Below are 18,618 nucleotides of genomic sequence, written 5' to 3'. Positions count from 1 at the left end.
GAGAGTGGGTGTTCTTTTGTGGATCTTCAAATGCCTTTGATGAGGATCTGTAAACATTTGAATCACTCAAAGGGGATTGGGAAGGTCTTCTATGATGTCAGATAAATTCATTATCATGAGAGTCAAAGGTAATTTGGAGGAACCAGTTTTGTGGCTCTGATGTGGGAAAAGCCCAAATTTTGACTTTGGCATAATGAAAATAATTAATGGACTCAAAACTTGGAAAAAGACTCAATAACCCAAACTGTTCTAGATGTATGAAATGATACGTGAAATATATCGTATTTTTCTTGATACAATTGTTAAGTAGAACTGACTGGTAAGACCATATCAGATATCTTTTAATGCTCAAATCTTATGTATTGTGCAATACCAACAACTATTGATGCATACATACATATACACATGCATTTGCAAGGAACAAGAAAAGGGAAAAAAATGCACACAAGCGCGCGTACACCCACCTGCACACAAGCGCGCGTACACCCACCCACCACCCATCCCCCCACACACAAAAGAAAGACACAAATTTACTTCATCTCAAGCCAGTACATGCAAAAGCTGATTTCAGGAACATGCAGCCTGAAAACATCATGCGTCGTGGGTGTACTTTCAAACGCATAGTACTTTTATCTTATAATTATTCGATCATGTTCGTGTATGTGCTTTTAGAGTTGCAGAAACTAAAGCTTTAAATGCTTCATAATTTTGTCTCTGTTTTCCCCATGTCAGGTTATGCAGTTCCTCTCCCGTCATAAGCACTCAAAGAAGTATATTCTTGTCCACTGTACACATGGGCATAATCGTACGGGTTTCATGATTATCAACTTCCTCATGCGTTCACAGCCTATGCATGTAGCAGAGGTACTTGTGTGTTACACGAGTATTTATTAGGAGCCTTTTGTGTTTTGTTCACACCATTGCTGATAATCTTTTGCTTGCCAGGCGGTAAACGTATTTGCTCAGAAGCGGCCTCCAGGAATCTACAAGCAAGATTACATTGAAGCACTGTACACATTTTACCATGAAAGTCCTGAAAATTTGATTTGTCCTCCCACTCCAGAATGGAAGAGACCTTCAGATCTTGATTTGAATGGTGAAGCTATGCCAGATGAGGATGATGATGGAAATACAGACGCTCACGCTCCTTTGCATGTATGTATAGCAAAGGGAGTTTTAGCTTTGTTGCTCACAATTTGTCTTTACTATTCTGCATTGGCTTTAGCTTTTATGTATTTTCATGCTCTTGTTAGACTGGACTATGCTAGTTTTGTTGAAATAGTTCATGTAAGCAACATCATAACTTTGATGCTTGATGAACTAACTCTAATTATGCTGGCTTTCCTACTTTATATGTTGTCAGTCTTCACATTGCTAGTGATGGAAATAAACTGCATTTCTCTTTTCTTTTAATCTTTTCTTCAGCCTTACATATATAATGAAGGATTATCTGTTAATAAACTGCATTTCTCTTTTCTTTTAATCTTTTCTTCAGCCTTACATATATAATGAAGGATTATCTGTTGTCCTAGTTATTAATGGTCCACATTTAATCTTTTCTTCAGCCTTACATATATAATGAAGGATTATCTGTTGTCCTAGTTATTAATGGTCCACAGCGGCTGAAAAATGTTTAATTCGCCATAATTTTCTGGCAAAATGTTTATAATCATATTCATCTTATGTGTAGCATTCATTACACACTTCTCTCATGTAGATTACCCAATATTATAATGTTGAAACTGCATTATTCCAATTCATTACACTTTGGAAAAGGTTTGTTACCAATTTCTTGTCCTAGTTTAATAAAATCCATCAGGTCGTGATAAGATGAACCAGAGTTGCAACTTCTAAACTCATCATACCATTCACTGATGAATAGCATGCTTTACATGCTCTACTATCATGTAAATTTATACAACAATAACAACAAATCGTTTATCTCAAATTTTTTGGGATTGCCTGCATGAATCCTACTCTTCAAATTAGTTCTATCCACTAAGTTAACCATTATCATATCCTTCTTAACAGTTTTCTAACCAATTTTCCTTAGGCCTGACTCTAGTCCTTTCACTCTGAATGATAATTTATTCACTTCTCCTAATTGGTGCATTTATGGCTTCCATTACACATAACCAAACCTTGTCAAATGATTCTCTTATTTTATCCTCGATAGGAGCAGTCTTCAGCTTCTTGTGATTATACTCATTTCAAATCCTCTTAGCATGTATATCCACTCGTCCTTGTAACATTTTTACCTCAACTACACTCATTTTCTGCACATATTTTTTTAATGGCCCAACTTTCTGATCCATAAAATGTTGCGGGTCTTATAATTGTTCCACAGAATGTCATGTAAATTTTCTAAGATCATACGTGGTTGAGAAAGTTTTGAACATATTGAATCAGGTATGGGTATGTAAATTACCTTCTTTTTTTTCACTTCGAGAAACATCTATTAGTTTTTCTTTGGGCTTACTGAAGATTTTATGTGTGTATGTTTAAATATAATTTTTTAATATGTACCAGTTGAAATATTTCGTGTTCCAAAAAATCTAAGTGTGTTCTTATAATTTATAAACCATTGAGGTTGGAATCCACAGTGATTGTAGTTTTAAAGAAATATTGTCCTTGTGCTGGCTAAGCCTACATAAGAATTTTCCTACTAAAAAATTGTAAAGGGCATTGCTTTTCCACCTTCTACCACATGCAAGGACGTACATATCTTTAATAAACCTTTCAACATGCATGCAGGTGTGTGATCCCTAACACTCCTGCCTTGCTTTCATATGAACCGGCATTTTCAATTGTATACTATATTATTCACTTCATAGATCACACTATGTATGAGCAGACGTACTCAGTTGTAAACAGTGTTGCTCTGTTATGTAAGTACTACTTCTTTGTTTGGGCCACAAATCTACTTAATGTGGCAGGCTTTTTCTAGACTGGAAACTTGCTTTGTTCTCATATGTGTCTAGTTCATCCATGAACTCCTTTCCTTAACTTTTTTGTACTGCTTTTATTTTGCAGGAACATGTGGAGAACACACTGATAACAAATGATGATGTCCTAGGAGATCCAATACCTTATGACCAGCAAGATGCTATGCGCCATATTTGTTACCAGTTATTTGATTTGACTCCTACTGTATGTAATCTGCAACTGTCTTTTTTATCTATCACATGGATATCTCCTTATGCACAATTTACAGAGACAAATTAGATTGCTGTCATAGTCTTAATTTTTGCATTACATGTTTAATTCAGATTAAGTCAGTGGTTACAAACTCCATTCAATGTTACTTATAATTGCATACAGAGTTTAATTCTGTGTGTTTATTGATCAAAATGGGATATTTTATGTACTTAGCACGTTAGCGGTTGATGCACTTCCCTGTAGCAAATATGAGAAATATAGCTTTTCATTTTCTCCTAAGATGTTTTTGGGCTGGGGGAAGTTGGGTGGGTTTCTTGTTGGTCGTATGAGCTTTGGTTCAGGCTTAAATGAGTTGCTGATTTTGCCTTCAAACAGGCCAATTAAGGGTACATAGCAGGTTCTTCTTGCTGATAGTTGTCTTGTCCTAGTTTGCACCATGGAATAATGACAGAACACTCCCTAGGTTTCAGTCAATATAGGAAATGGTCCCCCACTTTTATTGAAGTGTCTAAAGACTCGAATTTTCAGGTTTTTCACCTGAATTTTTTTTCTGGCCCAGTGGATTAAAAAAACCATAACATGCAGTTTCATCTACCCATAACATGCAGTTTCATCTAAATGTCTAAGGAGTCCCTCTTTTAGCTAAAAATGGTAATTTAAGGAAGGAAAATGGCAATATGTGCATTATGTCATTATAAGTAGGGGTGGAAAGGAATTAATTAGAGTGCTAAGTTGTTTGTATTTGTATTTGTTTAATATTCTCCAATTCGAATCTGAATTCGGATACCCAGTTCTGGAGTTTCAATTTTGAACTTGAATACTCGGTATTTGATAAATATTCATGAACACTCACGAATAATTATCGAATATTAAGTATATTTATTTTGCTGAAGAATTTGATTTTCATGTAGTATTTAAATTTATAATTGAAAATTATTCCTTTATAATTGTGATGTATATATATTTAATTTGAATATTTTGTTAGAAAAGTGATTTAGTACGCTTTAAGTATCTCAGAATTAGTATATAGATATTAAGTAGAAAATGTAAGTGGGTTGAAAATATTAACATCATGTGTGTATCTCAGAATTAGTATATAGATATTAAGTAGAAAATGTAAGTGGGTTGAAAATATTAACATCATGTGTGTGATAATACAAATTATAGGCGATGAAGAGTAGAAAATGTAAGTGGGTTGAAAATATTAACATCATGTGTGTGATAATACAAATTATAGGCGATGAAGGTTTAAACGAATATTTGGTAAACAAACAAATTGAATATGCATCTGTTAAATTCTATTTGTTTTAAGAATTCAAATACTAAAACTATTTGTTTAGTGTTAAATGAACTATTGAATCGAATATAACCTAATAGTTTCTCAAACAATTAACAAAGTATTTGTTAATTATTTGGTTTATTTCCACTTATAAGAGAACTAGTATGACCATTATGCTAAATGTTGGTTACTATAGGGTGCAAAAAGTTGTATGCTAATACAAGCCATAATTTCTATGCATCAGATCTTACCCCAAAATAAATTGCATCTTATATATTGCTCCAAAGCATGGTATCAATATTAGCATATAATATTATTGTACCTAGGAGGTGTAGAACGCGAATGAAATATATGGAGAAACCATGTCAATTCGTTGGAGAAAAAAATTGAGAAAATTTGGTAGTTGGAGAGAAGTTCAGAATGGTATAGACTTGATACGGGTGTATCTTCTCTTCAAGAGCTCAGCGATCCTTATGGGAGTTTGAGGATAGTAATTCTCATGGTATCTTGAGAATAGTGTAGAGGAGTCGTGGACAAAGTCGTGGGAGGCGGCGAAGTCGAAGAGTTCAGAAAAAGACAAGAAAAACAATTTTATTGATGTCTGGTCGACCGCGCATGGCACTGCGGTCGACCGCGAACATGCACAGACTCAGGGTTAGCCTCTGGACTTTTCACGATCGACCGCGATGGGTTCTGCGGTCGACCGCCAAAACCTTGTGATGCATATTCAGTCTCGGGAGTTCGGTCCAGTCGACCGCACATGGTTCGGCGGTCGACCGCGTGTCGGTTTTGAGCCTGAGCTTGTCTTCCTGCACTGTTTAGGATTTTTGTTTGTTATAAATAGAAACACGATTTTTCTAGGGTTAATTACTCAGATTGTAATCAGAGAAGAGATCAGGGAGGTTGTTCTTTGATCTAGAGAGATTCTAATCATTGTATTAGGGTTTAGAGAGAATTGAGAGTTTGTTCTCGATTCTAGTGAGATTGTGAGAGAGAGATTGTAATCTTTTCATACTCATAATCTAGATAAGGTATTTTTCTTCGCCATATACTGAATTGTGCTTGTGTTTCTGTCATCCTCTTCTCAATCCACTCTTGATAATTTCGCGATCAAGGGTGCTCGCACGGCGACTCGTATCAAGTTGGTATCATAACGATTAGATCCTGTGAAGGGGGAACCTGTGTATGGTTCTTACTCGATCGTAATATAAGAAGCTTGGCGAGATCCTTATTTTATTGGAAGGAGTCCAGGTTTTAAGGAAGAAGAAGATGGCTGAAGGAGACAATTCAGCGAGGATTGATGCATTGGAGAAGCAGATCGAGACGATAGGTTCGACTCTCACACAACTCGTTAGTTTTATCCATGGAGGTGACAAACAAGTTGAATCTTCTTCGAAAAAAATTGTTGAGTCCGATGTGAAGAGAGTAGATTCAGATTTCGACGAGGGGGAGGAGACCGTTAAGGCTGCGTTGCATCAAGGGGGTAAGAATTCTTATCAGAACCTGAAGATTGACTTCAAGGTGAAGATTCTTATTTATGATAGGAGTGTTGACGTCGAGAGGCTTGATGACTGGATCGAACGGATGGAGACGTATTTTACTCTTTATGGCTACTCGTCAAAAGAGAAGATTGTGTTCGTGACTTTGAAGCTTTCTGGGCATGCGTTGACGTGGTGAAAATCCTACTGCAAGCAGGAGAAGAAGACGGTATCGTGGAACAAGTTTAAGGAACTACTGAGGAAGCAATTCTATTCGGTAGGATTCCTTGAAGAGCGTTGGTACAAGTGGTACGGTTTGCGCCAAAGAGTCAATCAAACCGTTCAAGAATACATCACGGAATTCTAGCAGCAGGCGATGATCCTTAACATTACGACAGAGGAATATTTCGTGTTCATGAAGTATATGGCGGGATTAAGCGACTACATCCGGAAGGAGATGAAGCTGTTCACGGTCGAGACTATCGCAGAGGCGAGCGTGAAGGCCATTGCCATTGAAGGCAGACAGAAGAAGGGCAACGAGACTAAAGGAGACTCCAAACAGACGAGAGGCGAGTCTAGTGGTTCTAAATATAAGGAGGGGAAGAAGGGTGATCCAGGGAAAGCAGGGTTGATTTGTGGTCACTGCGAGAAGACAGGGCATGTTGCTGATCGGTGCTGGGAGAAGTATCATCATCTCAAACCAAGAGGGTTGAAGAAGAAAGAGGAGAAAAATGCATACGTGGTAGCTCAAGGTCCGAAAGAGATCCCGGGGATGACAGAGCCCAACGGAAGTCTCAACCTTATGGCGGGAAAACAGACCACGAAAGAGGACGATGACCCGAGAGAGCAGCTCTTTGTTCTTAAGTTGCAAGTGAAGACCAGTTTGGTTGATGTCATAGTTGATTCGGGTAGCGAGAAGAATTTGATATCTGAGGCTTTGGTACAGAAGCTGGGTCTGAAGACGCTCAAGCATCCGAAGCCCTATCCATTGGGGTGGATTTAGAAGGAGAAACTGAGTGTAGTTGATCAATGTACTGTCAGATTTGCGCTCCATGAGTCGTATATTGACGAGGTCACGTGCGATGTAGTTCCATTAGATGTTTGTCAGATTATACTGGGTAATTCGTACTTATGGGATAGATATGCGATCTACGAGAGGCGGGCTCAGAAGTATACATTCATCAAAGGTGGTGAAAAGTTCATATTTGATTCGGCATCTCTTCCGAGGGAGACAAGCTTGGGGACGGTGACGCGAGCGAAGAGGCTAGTGAATGCAAGCAAGAGGTTTGTCTCGCTATGCATTAGACTTCGAGAAAAGCCATCGAAAGAGGATTGCGTGTTGGAGCGGAAGACGGCTACGACAATGCGAGGAGCGAATGAGTCGTTTTCAGTTGTACGCCGATATCAGGTTCCTAGCAAGGCCAGATAGTGCAGAAAAGATGGAGGAGCTCGAGAGTTTCCTCAGCTGAAGTTCTAACTTGAACGGGACTTCAAGTTCCTAAAAGGGGGACCCATGATATGGGTGTATCTTCTCTTCAGGAGCTTAGCGATCCTCATGGGAGTTTGAGGATAGTGATTCTCATGGTATCTTGAGAATAGTGTAGAGGAGTCGTAGACAAAGTCGGAGGCGGCGAAGTCGAAGAGTTCAGAAAAAGACAGGAAAAACAATTTTATTGATGTCCGGTCGACCGCGCATGGCACTGCGATCGACCGTGAACATGCACAGACTGAGGGTTAGCCTCTGGACTTTTCACGGTCGACTGCGATGGGTTCTACGGTCGACCGCCAAAACCCTGTAATGCATATTCAGTCTCGGGTGTTCGGTCCGGTCGACCGCACATGGTTCGGCGGTCGATCGCATGTCGGTTTTGGGCCTGGGCTTGTTTTCCTGCACTGTTTAGGATTTCTGTTTGTTATAAATAGAAACACGACTTTTCTAGGATTAATTACTCAGATTGTAATCAGAGAAGAGATCTGAGAGGTTGTTCTTTGATCTAGAGAGATTCTAATCATTGTATTAGGGTTTAGAGAGAATTGAGAGTTTGTTCTCGATTCTAGTGAGATTGTGAGAGAGGGATTGTAATCTTTTCATACTCATAATCTAGAGAAGGTATTTTCCTTCGCCATATACTGAATTGTGCTTGTGTTTCTGTCATCCTCTTCTCAACCCACTCTTGATAATTCCGCGATTAAGGGTGCTCGCACGGCGACTCGTATCAAGACTTTTCTCTCTGATAATTTTGGAGAAAGAACCATGGTACCCAATTTTATTGGAACATCTTTCACATGAAAAAACCCTTTCCTGCCCAATGGGACTAAAAACGATACATCATTGAGTTTCATCTAAATGCCTACGGAGTCTCTTTTAGCCAGATGTGTTATTTTTCTTAGCATAATTACAGTACGGGAGGAGAATGGCAATGTGGGCATCATGTCATTAAAAAAGGAATAGTATGACCATTATGCTAAGTGTTTTTTATTATATGGAGCAAAAAATGTGTGCTAATACTAAACCTTAAGTTCAGATCTTACCACAAAATTATAGTAGTATCTCATATAGTCCTCCAAAGCGTGAGATTAACATTATCATATAGTATTGACCTACCTAAGTTTCCAATATAGAACACAAATGAAACATGGAGAGAAAAACATTAGTGCTTTTGTTTTTTGTTGTTTTTTTTTTTTTTTTTTTTTTTGTGGGGGGGTGGGGGTGGAAGTGAAATAGTTGGTACCAGGAGAGAAGTTCAGAAGGCTGCAGACTTTTCTTTCTGATAAATTTGGAGAACCATGGTCTTCTGATTTTCAAATGTAAGTTGGTGGATTATAGCCACTTAGAAGTCATTTTTGAACGTAGCAATCAACTTGTGCCAAAAAAACCCAAAAAAAAGGAAAAAGAAAATCCTACATATAGAAAGATAGGGTTCAGTTCAGCATTTAAAGAAAAAAAAGAGGACATTCGTGTACATTTAAACTGAATGACCACATTTTCATTGTCTGTTAGTGGTGATCTTTGATTGTCAATAAAAACTTGGTTTTTTTTTTCCTTTTGTCCTTTCTTTAGTTTTAGTGCTTCACCCTCTCTGCTTTATGGCATAAACTTTAGATTTTGCTGAATATAATTTGTGTTTGCTCATGTGAAAGTGTCATTCCTGTTTGTGAAACAGTTAACAGCAGTGTCGATTATTATGTTGTGATCTATAATATATCTGATTCATCTTTGATTTCTTGTTCCTTACGGAAGTATCGAGATTTTAGATGTGTTGAAAGTTAAAATAGTTTATATCTTGTGACCATTCATGAAGCTGTTTCACTTATGCTATTCTGTTTTTCATGATTACAGGGGAGAGGAAATGCACAATTTCCGGGATCACATCCTGTTTCTCTCAACAGGTTTAGTTTTCCTATACCATTCATTCTATATTGAAGTATTGGAGGAATTTCTTTGGTATGTAATGGTACCAAATAATTTTAAAAAATTAACCACATCAAAGCCTAATAACCATGAAATTCAACGGCTAAAGATTAAGATTTCAGTCGAAGCTCGCTTGTTTCAAGATCGAATTGATGTTGTTCTGCATCGCTGGATAAATTCTTGGGTGCATGTGTTCTCTAGTACACACTTTTTGTTACTATTTTTGTTCTGAATCCATGCTGCATGGGCCGGGATGCTTCAATTTATGTTGTCACACTTTTTGTTACTATTTTTGTTCTGAATCCATGCTGCATGGGCCGGGATGCTTCAATTTATGTTGTCCATTCTTTCATATGTTGTTATCCAATGTCCTTTTGGCTCTTCTGCATCTCCTATCCCCTCCTATAAAATTATCTTCCTGAATTTATTCATTGTTTTACTTTTCTCTTTAAGTGATTTTTCCTAGACCTTGACCCATACCTCTAGCTGATGCTGACTACCAGCTAATAGAGTTGATCTCAAAATTGATACTCAGTCGTACTTGTAATGAGCAACCAATTTTCCTCTAAACTGCAGTTGGTTTGATTGGCACACAGCTTTTTGCTCTTTGGTCAAATGGAGCATTTTTTAGTGTTAAGCAGGCTGTTCAACATGCTTTTAGGGCACGGACATGACTGTCAAAATCCGACACAGATGTGTATGTGACTCAAATGATATCTACGAAGAGGACTACTATGCACATTTTTTTTTAAATATGTATGTGTGACTGAAATAAATGTGTTGATTTGTTATTCCAATATGAAAAAAGATAAATAGTGATCTGTACATTGTATACAGCATTTATATTGTGTCAAAAGTATAAATTACACTTCGTTTTGCAGTATTTTTTAGGTGAACAAAGGTTTCCATATTTGTTAGTGACTTGGTGTTGTACGCAAATGTTCTTTTTACCCATTCCTAATCCACTTCCGGCACAAGATAGAAGAAGCTTATGGGTCCACTGATAGTTTAACCTCTTACAATATCCTTCTGTCTTCAGAGGGTTCTAAGTGTGTCTGACCCTTATTCATAGCTAACCCTTTTTTCTCCTTTATTATTTTCAAGGATTCCTGGTTATGCCACCTCCACTCACAAAACCTGCATCCATCTTAAGTATTGCAGTACATTAATATCTAGTGCCCAGGCCTGTTCAAGTCGAAAGTTGGTCTTACACCTTAAATGCCTGAAGAAGTGTTTATCCCTAGCAAGCAAAACCAAGTAAGACAATGAATGTTTGTGCTGAATCTGGGATAAAATCAAGCTATGGTCACGTAGATATCGTCTGACTTCTTATATTAATGCTCTACTAAACAAATAATTGCAATTTGTGTAAATTATCTGCTTCAAATAAATTATTGTTGTGTTATTTACAACATTTTATATTATCTGGACTTCATCTCTGAACATTGTGATCCATATGCAGGGAGAATCTGCAATTACTTAGGCAACGCTATTATTATGCTACATGGAAAGCTGACGGGACCCGGTATATGATGCTTATTACCACCCATGGCTGCTACCTAATTGATCGAAATTTTACTTTCCGTAGAATCCAGATGCGATTTCCTATGAAGAATATTAATGAGGTTGGTACGTACTGATCCTTGTTTAGCTTGTCAAAATGTCAATTTTAGTTTATATTAAAAGTCAACTCTTGATCTGAATGTCTCAAAATTTCATTTTTGCAAGGGCTTCCATAACTTGACATTGCTTGACGGAGAAATGGTTATCGACAAAATACCTTCTGGACTTAAGAGAAGATATCTGATATATGATTTGGTGGCACTTAGTTCTCGTTCTGTAGTAAAGGTCAGAGATCTTCTCATGGAAATGGTTAATTTGATTTACATTTATCCGCCATCAAGTTAAGATTATGTGCCACCAGTTTCTGTACTTCCTCTAGTTAGCTATTTCTTGCATAAATGCCTCAATATGTTGGTTGACGAATATTAAAGGAATATTAAATTATTATTGAAGATAACAATTGTACATTAAATGAGTTGTGCTAATAGTATTCTATGACTCATTAGGTATCTAAAAGACAAAATTTTAAGGTTTTTCAGTGAGCATTCTACATCGGGATTTGGAGAAAAAAGTATAGTTCTAATAAAATCTCATCGTGTCAACTCATCTGGTTCATTTCATGCAGCATCTTTTTATTGTCATGTTTTGTTGACAAAATCTGTTGGGAGTCTGCGGGAATCAAAGTTGAGAACTGATCCTAGAAAATTCTGAAAAAGCTGATGGATTATGTTGATCCATGAAACTAATCCCATGTGGATTTTTTAATGTTTGTACTTTGTAGGGTATATTATGGTTAATTGGTAATTTAGAAGCGGTATTATCACTAGAAGAATGAAAGATTTCTGTGAACATGTGTGGACACTATATGTCTGCTCGTGTGTGCGCATGTGCGTGTATGAGCTCATGTATGAGTTTAAATAATATTTTTGGAAAATTATTCCTGCAAGCATCTGACTCAAGCACTTAAAGGTGCTTATGTGTGTGCGTGCGCTGTGTGGGTGTGCGTGTGAGGTGCATCTTCGCAACTTAAAGTGCTGGGTGGCTTTTGTAGCAAGGGCTTTACCCTTGATTAATCATAGTGTGCCTCATTGCATCATAGTTTCTATATCCAACTTCAGCAAAAAAATGTCTCAGCTTTTTATAATAGTGAAAAACAAGTTCAGGAGAAAATACATGAAAAAACAACTAGATTTTATGGAATATCTCTTAAATAAACAGGGAAAAAATGATTATATAATTGAGATCAAGGTAAACCTTAAACTGACAAATAATTTCTCTGGGAAAGTCTGTGAGCAGTTAGCAGTTAAATACCCAAATGAAAACTACAAGAGGAAATGAACGACAGACATGAGTGCTCTTATGTGTAAAGACCAGATCATCAAGGTCAACTTATGACTTCTATTCTTAGTTGCTTCTGGATTTTATTTAGTTCTTTATTCTAATACGTATCTCGGTTTCCATTCATTGAATATATCAGAAGACAATTATGAGTTGAACTAATTTTAGGATTCTAGATAGGTGGTACTTGGAGTTTCTTTATATTCCCTAAACACCTGGAAAAATACTAGGCTTTGGGTCTGGCGATGAAAGACTTTTCTTAAGTTAGTTGCCAGTTGTGTGAATTAGGCATCCTACTAATTTCTTGGTTTTTACCTTTGGACTTAATTGACATCCTTGTTATCCAGGTCTATGCCCTTAATGTGTGTACAAGCACGTGAGTATCTTTTTTTTAGTTCCATTAGTAAGTGTAAGCTGACAGTTACTGTTATCATATCCATGGGTCATGTCACTGCAAAAATTGCTTCTGATTCCAATTACTTCACAAGTCCTTCCTTGCAGCTAAACTAGCTAATTGAAACGTATAAGGTTAATGGCGAAACATGTTTGTAGTCTGTTAAAAGAATCATTTTTCAAAGGGCCATCTCTTTTGAAGTTGGTGTGTATCATATAATTTCACTGTTAAAAATAGTGGTAAATAGCCTCGCAATAGCGGCGCTAATAGCGTTAGCGGTCCCTTCCCTCTACGCTATCGCCCAATAGCGGTGACGTATTAATATGTGCTTTTCGTTCGCAAAAGCTACCAATAGCACGCCCTAACGGTAAATAGCGGGCGATTGCGTGCAAATTTCGCTTTTTGACTGCTATTTAAAAGTGGTGTAGGGTTTATTTTTTTAAAATTAAACCCTACCTTTAACCATTGCATTCCACCACCTCCCACGATTTTCAGCGTGCTCCCGCCGCCTCTCATAACCTCTGGCACCTAACTCAGCACTTCCTCTCACCTCCTTCACCGTGAGCTCCTCCTAGGACAGTTCTCTCACCGCTTAGCTCATCTTCTCGAAGACGACAACTCTTTGACTTCCTCCGGCCGTCTTTTGTATTATGTGACGATTACATGTCTATTTCATGTTTAGGATCTCTTTAAATCATCAAATATGCACTTTTAGATTTTCTAGATTTTTCTTTAATTTTTTTTAGTATTTACACATATCAAAATTAGACCGCTATTTGATTTTGTGTTTTTTACCGCTATTTTGCCGCAATAGCCCCAAATAGCCTTAGCGATGCCTAACCGCTACGCGACGCTATCCGCTATCGATAACCTTGTATAATTTTTAGTACCTCGATCTGTGTTTGTTTAACTTCTCCTAGTTCTAGCAGGGCTCTGTACCACACCTCATCAAAAGGATTCAAAAGAGTCACTAACAAACTTTCACACATCCAAAAAAATGAAAGCAAAATAAAAGGCTAACATGATTGTTGATTTAAAATATTTTTTTAGTTTATTTTATTTTTTGTCTCTTGACAGTTGCAACATCAAAGACTTTTATTGTGTGCAGCCAATAAGGATTTTCAGTCTTCTAGTTACATTTGCATAAGACAAATGCTACTCTTGATATGTATTTTCCCCCCAAATAATCTGAACAATTCTCTACATGGACATCGTACCAGCCTGTTTTTTGTAAATATATATATTTTCAATTTTGTCTATCAGTTTCTCTTGGTTTTGATTAGCATAAGATTGACCTATCATTATTTCTTTATTGTTTACTCTATATGACATCAAATAATTGTTATCCTATCCTGTTATTTACTCTTGCAGCTGCCCTTTTCTGAAAGGTGGAAACTACTTGAGGAAGAAGTAATTCGACCTAGAAATCATGAAAGGAAACAGTTTGAAAGCGAGGGTAAATGCAACCCAATATATAGATATGACATGGAGCCATTTGCAGTAAGGAGATTAGCCATTGATTCATTTAGTAGTCGTGCTTTTTCATGATTTTTCCTCTTCAACTAACTAATTATTAGGAGTTGACAGGTTAGGCAGAAGGGATTTTGGTTACTATCTACAGTTAATAAGCTGCTAAAAGACTTTATACCAAATCTTTGTCACGAAGCTGATGGCCTTATTTTTCAGGTACCTGATCATGCTATCATTTCATTTTTGCTTTTCTGCATTGGTGTATGAATTATGTGTCTAACCTCAGCACTTAGTCTCATAGCAAGTGCTTTTCTTTATTAACCGTGCAGTTCGTTAATTTTCCAACATTCAGCCTTCAGAGCTTCTTATTAGAAAAAGGAAGACCTCAGGATTTCTGTTTCGTTAAAAAATGCATGACAATGTAACCCAACTCAGTATGCATTATGGTGGTTGGGCTTTTCATCATGGGGTTCAAGAGCTTGCTGCAGTTCGTTAATTTTCCAACATTAAGCCTTCAGAGTTTCTTATTAGAAACAGGAAGTCCTCAGGATTTCTGTTTCGTAAAAAAATGCATGACAATATAACCCAACTCAGTGTGCATTATGGTGGTTGGGCTTTTCATCATGGGGTTCAAGTGCTTGCTGAGGACAGGATCCCTCATCTCCTTTTCTCTATATTCTTTCGTTTTCCCTCTATTTCAAAATTTCCCTGTTTCACATCTTTGGCAGCAACGCGCAAGTAGAAGCAGCTGCTGTTTCTCCCTGATGCACTGGCATCTTGCCGCTGCTTCATATAAATGACAGAGCAGCAGGCAACTAATTGTTGTTGCTGCCTTGCTGGCTGCGAGAGATGGGAGAGAGAGAGAATAGATAAGATTAGAGGAAGAGAAGGAAAGAGAAAAAGAATAGAAGGAAGATCAGGGATAGGGAATAACTCAGTGAGGGCATGTTGTGGCGCCTCTCGCAAAGCTGATTTTAGGTATCTTTGTGGTAGGGCTTCTCACAAATGCTGATGCAGCACGTCTCTAGACCATGATTGTGGCCTTTTCACGTTATTGTTTTATGTAGGGCACTAAAATGTGAATGCTTCTTTAATAGTATTGGAATTTTACCATCATCAGTATGGTTGCAGGGTATATAAGATTTAATGTGATCAATTCCTCTTTTTTCTTCTTGAAATTACCGTAAAATGCACTGATGTAGCAATTATTATCATGGTTCTTTTGTCCAGGGCTGGGATGATCCATATGTACCCCGTACCCATGAAGGGCTTCTGAAATGGAAATATCCTCAAATGAACTCAGTTGATTTCCTTTTTGAGGTATTCATTATTTGCTTTAGTTCTTGTATCTTTTGTAAGACATGTTTTCTGTCCTGCTGTGTTGTTTGCATGTTTGTGATCCTCATGTGAAGTTTGAGTCTTTTATGATATATTTCTGCATGCGCAGGTGGGAAGTGAGAACCGACAATTGCTTTTTTTTAATGAGAGAGGAAAAAAGAAGCTTATGGATGGAGCTCAAATTGTATTTGGAGGTCAGTCATTTGTTATATTCTTGCATAACTATTCGTAATCATCTATAGCACATGTAAATTAGTCATTAGTGGCTCAAACATTCTATGTGGACCCTGTATATATTATGTTTTTGTCCGAATCAGGTTTTCTGCATCAATAGTAGGTGTTTGTATGGTATCACGGATATTTTGAATGCCATGGGTCTCCGCATAAAAGGAATATATTTTTAGCATTATCATTTATGATTTTGTTCTGAGACCTCACTTATTTGTAGGTGATGAGGACATCTCTTCCCTCTCTGGCAAGATCATTGAGTGCTGCTGGGATGCAGATGCCGACAGCTGGGTGTGTATGCGTGTTAGAGTGGATAAATCCACTCCAAATGATATCAACACTTACAGAAAGGTAAACTTAATGCAAACTGCTCATGCCTGAATTTCACATGGAAAATTTCATTGAGATCCAAGAGAAATGGGAATACAATTTATCAGTAAAGATTTTGGGAAGAATTGAGATATAGTATATTCAAATAAATTACTTATTGGTTTACACAAAAGGTTCTGAGAGAATATCTATTTTTAACAAATTATATGATTTCATGTATTATGTATGGGTGAGTTGCTTATAATCCTTGCATCCGTACCTTCAGTTGCACCAAATCCCCCTAACTCATTTTTAGCACCTGTGAAATGCCATTTCTAGTAAGATAATCGCGAGCACCCCTGTTCCACATGAATTGAGGGGGTTACAACAACAACAAAGCCTTTATCCAAAATTTTGGGTCGGCTATATAAATGAGGGTTTTTTTGGAGTTTTTTATTTGTTGGTTGGGGGTCTCTCTCTCTCTCTCTCTCTCTCTCTCTCTCTCTCTCTCTCTCTCTCTCTCTCTCTCTCTCTCTTTGAGGGGGGTGGTTGGTTCATATGCAACTTACCTTTATTTAATCATTCTTATAAGTTTTCCACCTTAGCTGTATTTAATCATCCTTGTAAGTTTTTCAAAAAGAAAATCTTCACTTAATAATTTTGGTGATGGACACAGGTTATGCGCAGTATCAAGGACAATATTACGGAGGAAGTATTGCTCGCTGAGATTGCAGAGATAGTTCGCCTCCCAATGTATGCAGATAGGATAGCGGTAGCAGAAGCTCAGAGGCTTCACCAGCATCGCCGTAGGTGAAAAAAAAATGTTCTCAAGATAGTGCCTGGAGTAAATAGCTAGGGCCTTTACTGGCTACTACTTGTATCTAGTAGTATAGATGTGTAATTATAGGATCTGTTTTTGTAGAACTATTGTTCGACTGGGTCTTATATTTTACAAGCATAGTTCGAGTAGAAAGTATTATGAGCGTCTTCTTCTCTCTCAGATATATGTTTTTTTAGGAAGACACGTAGATTGGCAAGACTTTTATGAGTGTAGAAATGCAAGATGGTGTAGTTATCACGCGGTTGATTGTGATGAGGTGATTAAATAAATAAATGGCATTTAGGTCTCCATAATGTGAGGAGGGTGTTCTTGTTATTATTTTTGAGTCTAACAAGAACGGTCAGATGGAAAATTTGAGCGAGTTATTTATATGATGAGAACGGGATTACTCGTATGGGCTTCAGCAATGGTGGCGAGTATTTCTATATTATTCTCTCTCTCCAGATGCAAGTTAACATGCCAAGCAGGGCAGAAGAATTATATTTCTACCGAAAAGGTCATGGCCTGTGGTCGTCAACTCTTGGAATCCTCAGGAGGAAACTTCCACAAAATCACGAGTGAATTGTTGCGCGGTACTTTCGCAGCCTAACAACCTGAGCTTGTCTGCTGTGTGATTTGCTTCCGATGAGTTTTAAGTTGAGAGCTGGGTCAGAGGAATTTGTCTGAACAAATATTGGATGCGCCAGCTCTCTATTTTTATTTTTTTTTTCTCTCACTTGCTGATGTATTTGTTTTTCCAAACCCTCTTATTATTATTATTTGCTGACATTATGTCACATTATACTTGGATCAAAGGCGAGCGAAATGCATGTGGTTGACAAGTGCAAAGAATGAAAACGCAAAGTCATCTCCAGCCAGAAAAAAAAAGGTCAGTATCATCCATCTGAAGTTGAAATTTTACGACACGAGTCAGTGTAATGAAAGAAACACATACGCTATGGGTTTTTTTTTTTGAACGATGAATAAGGATCATACACGAGAAAAAGAAACACGAGAAACGATTCACATGGATTATTTTTTCTCACTTGGAAAACATGTGAAGAGTGCTTAACAAATATAACCTTTAATTTAAACATCTGCATCTCTATGAAAACCATGAAAGAAGAACAAAAGAACTCTTTAACTCGCCACGCTTCATCTCATGAGAATCTTGTTATTGGATACATTAGATTAAAACTGTTACAATCACACCGCAAATTACAGATAATATTAGTAGTCCTTGAGAACTATAAAAAGGCATTAAAAAAATGAGATACTTGCTCGAGCACTGCTTCAGTAGCAGGAGCATAGATATACACAAGCTTAACCAAGGCCTGCCCCTGCTACTTCCTTGCGAGGTGCATCAGCCTTGATTCTGGTTGGTCTAGGATCTGATCAATCAGCCCATACTCCAGGTGAAAAGAAGCGATCTAAATAACTCTCCAACCCATACTTCTAGGTTGCGTGAGAACTTAGGTCATTGATCATTGGTCTTGGGTTCGGAGATGCCAGCTAGGGTTAGGGTTTTGGGGAAATTAGGTCATTGGTCTCCACTTTGAGTGGGAGAGAGAGCGAGGGAGGGGGAGATGGGAGGATGTTTTTGGTAAATTATTTAAACTTGGTTGCTTTTTATAATTACGTTTGAAGTTTGGATCCTTAAAAAAAGGAAAAAAAATAAAAATAGATCACTTTTGCTAAATATTTAGCAAAATCGATCATTTTAGTACATTTAAATTAATTATTATATGCTTAAAATTAAAAATCATATTCGCTCATCTATACTTAAAAAAAGGATTCAAATTATAATACATTTAATTTAAAAATCATATC

The 18,618-nt window shown here is 37.3% G+C and overlaps 1 protein-coding gene across 1 annotated transcript; it reads left to right on the top strand.

Annotated features, from left to right (window-relative positions):
• LOC109848818 (mRNA-capping enzyme-like) lies at positions 720 to 17,096 on the top strand. The gene is made up of 12 exons (XM_020418502.1): positions 720 to 864; positions 946 to 1,155; positions 3,034 to 3,150; positions 9,257 to 9,306; positions 10,791 to 10,953; positions 11,057 to 11,176; positions 13,995 to 14,123; positions 14,211 to 14,309; positions 15,324 to 15,413; positions 15,541 to 15,625; positions 15,880 to 16,010; positions 16,645 to 17,096. The coding sequence occupies exons 1-12, from the start codon at positions 736 to 738 to the stop codon at positions 16,780 to 16,782; spliced, it is 1,461 nt and encodes a 486-aa protein (XP_020274091.1). The 5' UTR covers positions 720 to 735; the 3' UTR covers positions 16,783 to 17,096.

This window comes from Asparagus officinalis, chromosome 7 (genome assembly GCF_001876935.1).
Source record: "Asparagus officinalis chromosome 7, Aspof.V1, whole genome shotgun sequence".
In the NCBI taxonomy this organism is placed as follows: domain Eukaryota; kingdom Viridiplantae; phylum Streptophyta; class Magnoliopsida; order Asparagales; family Asparagaceae; genus Asparagus; species Asparagus officinalis.
The sequence above is the reverse complement of the archived record's forward strand: the minus strand, read 5'-3'. Positions and strand labels throughout refer to the sequence as shown.

Coding starts and splice junctions, on each gene's coding strand:
- LOC109848818 (XM_020418502.1), top strand. CDS start 736: ATGCAGTTCCTCTCCCGTCATAAGCACTCAAAGAAGTATATTCTTGTC. Junction 10,954..11,056: donor CTATGAAGAATATTAATGAG/GTTGGTACGTAC, acceptor CATTTTTGCAAG/GGCTTCCATAACTTGACATT. Junction 14,310..15,323: donor CTGATGGCCTTATTTTTCAG/GTACCTGATCAT, acceptor TCTTTTGTCCAG/GGCTGGGATGATCCATATGT.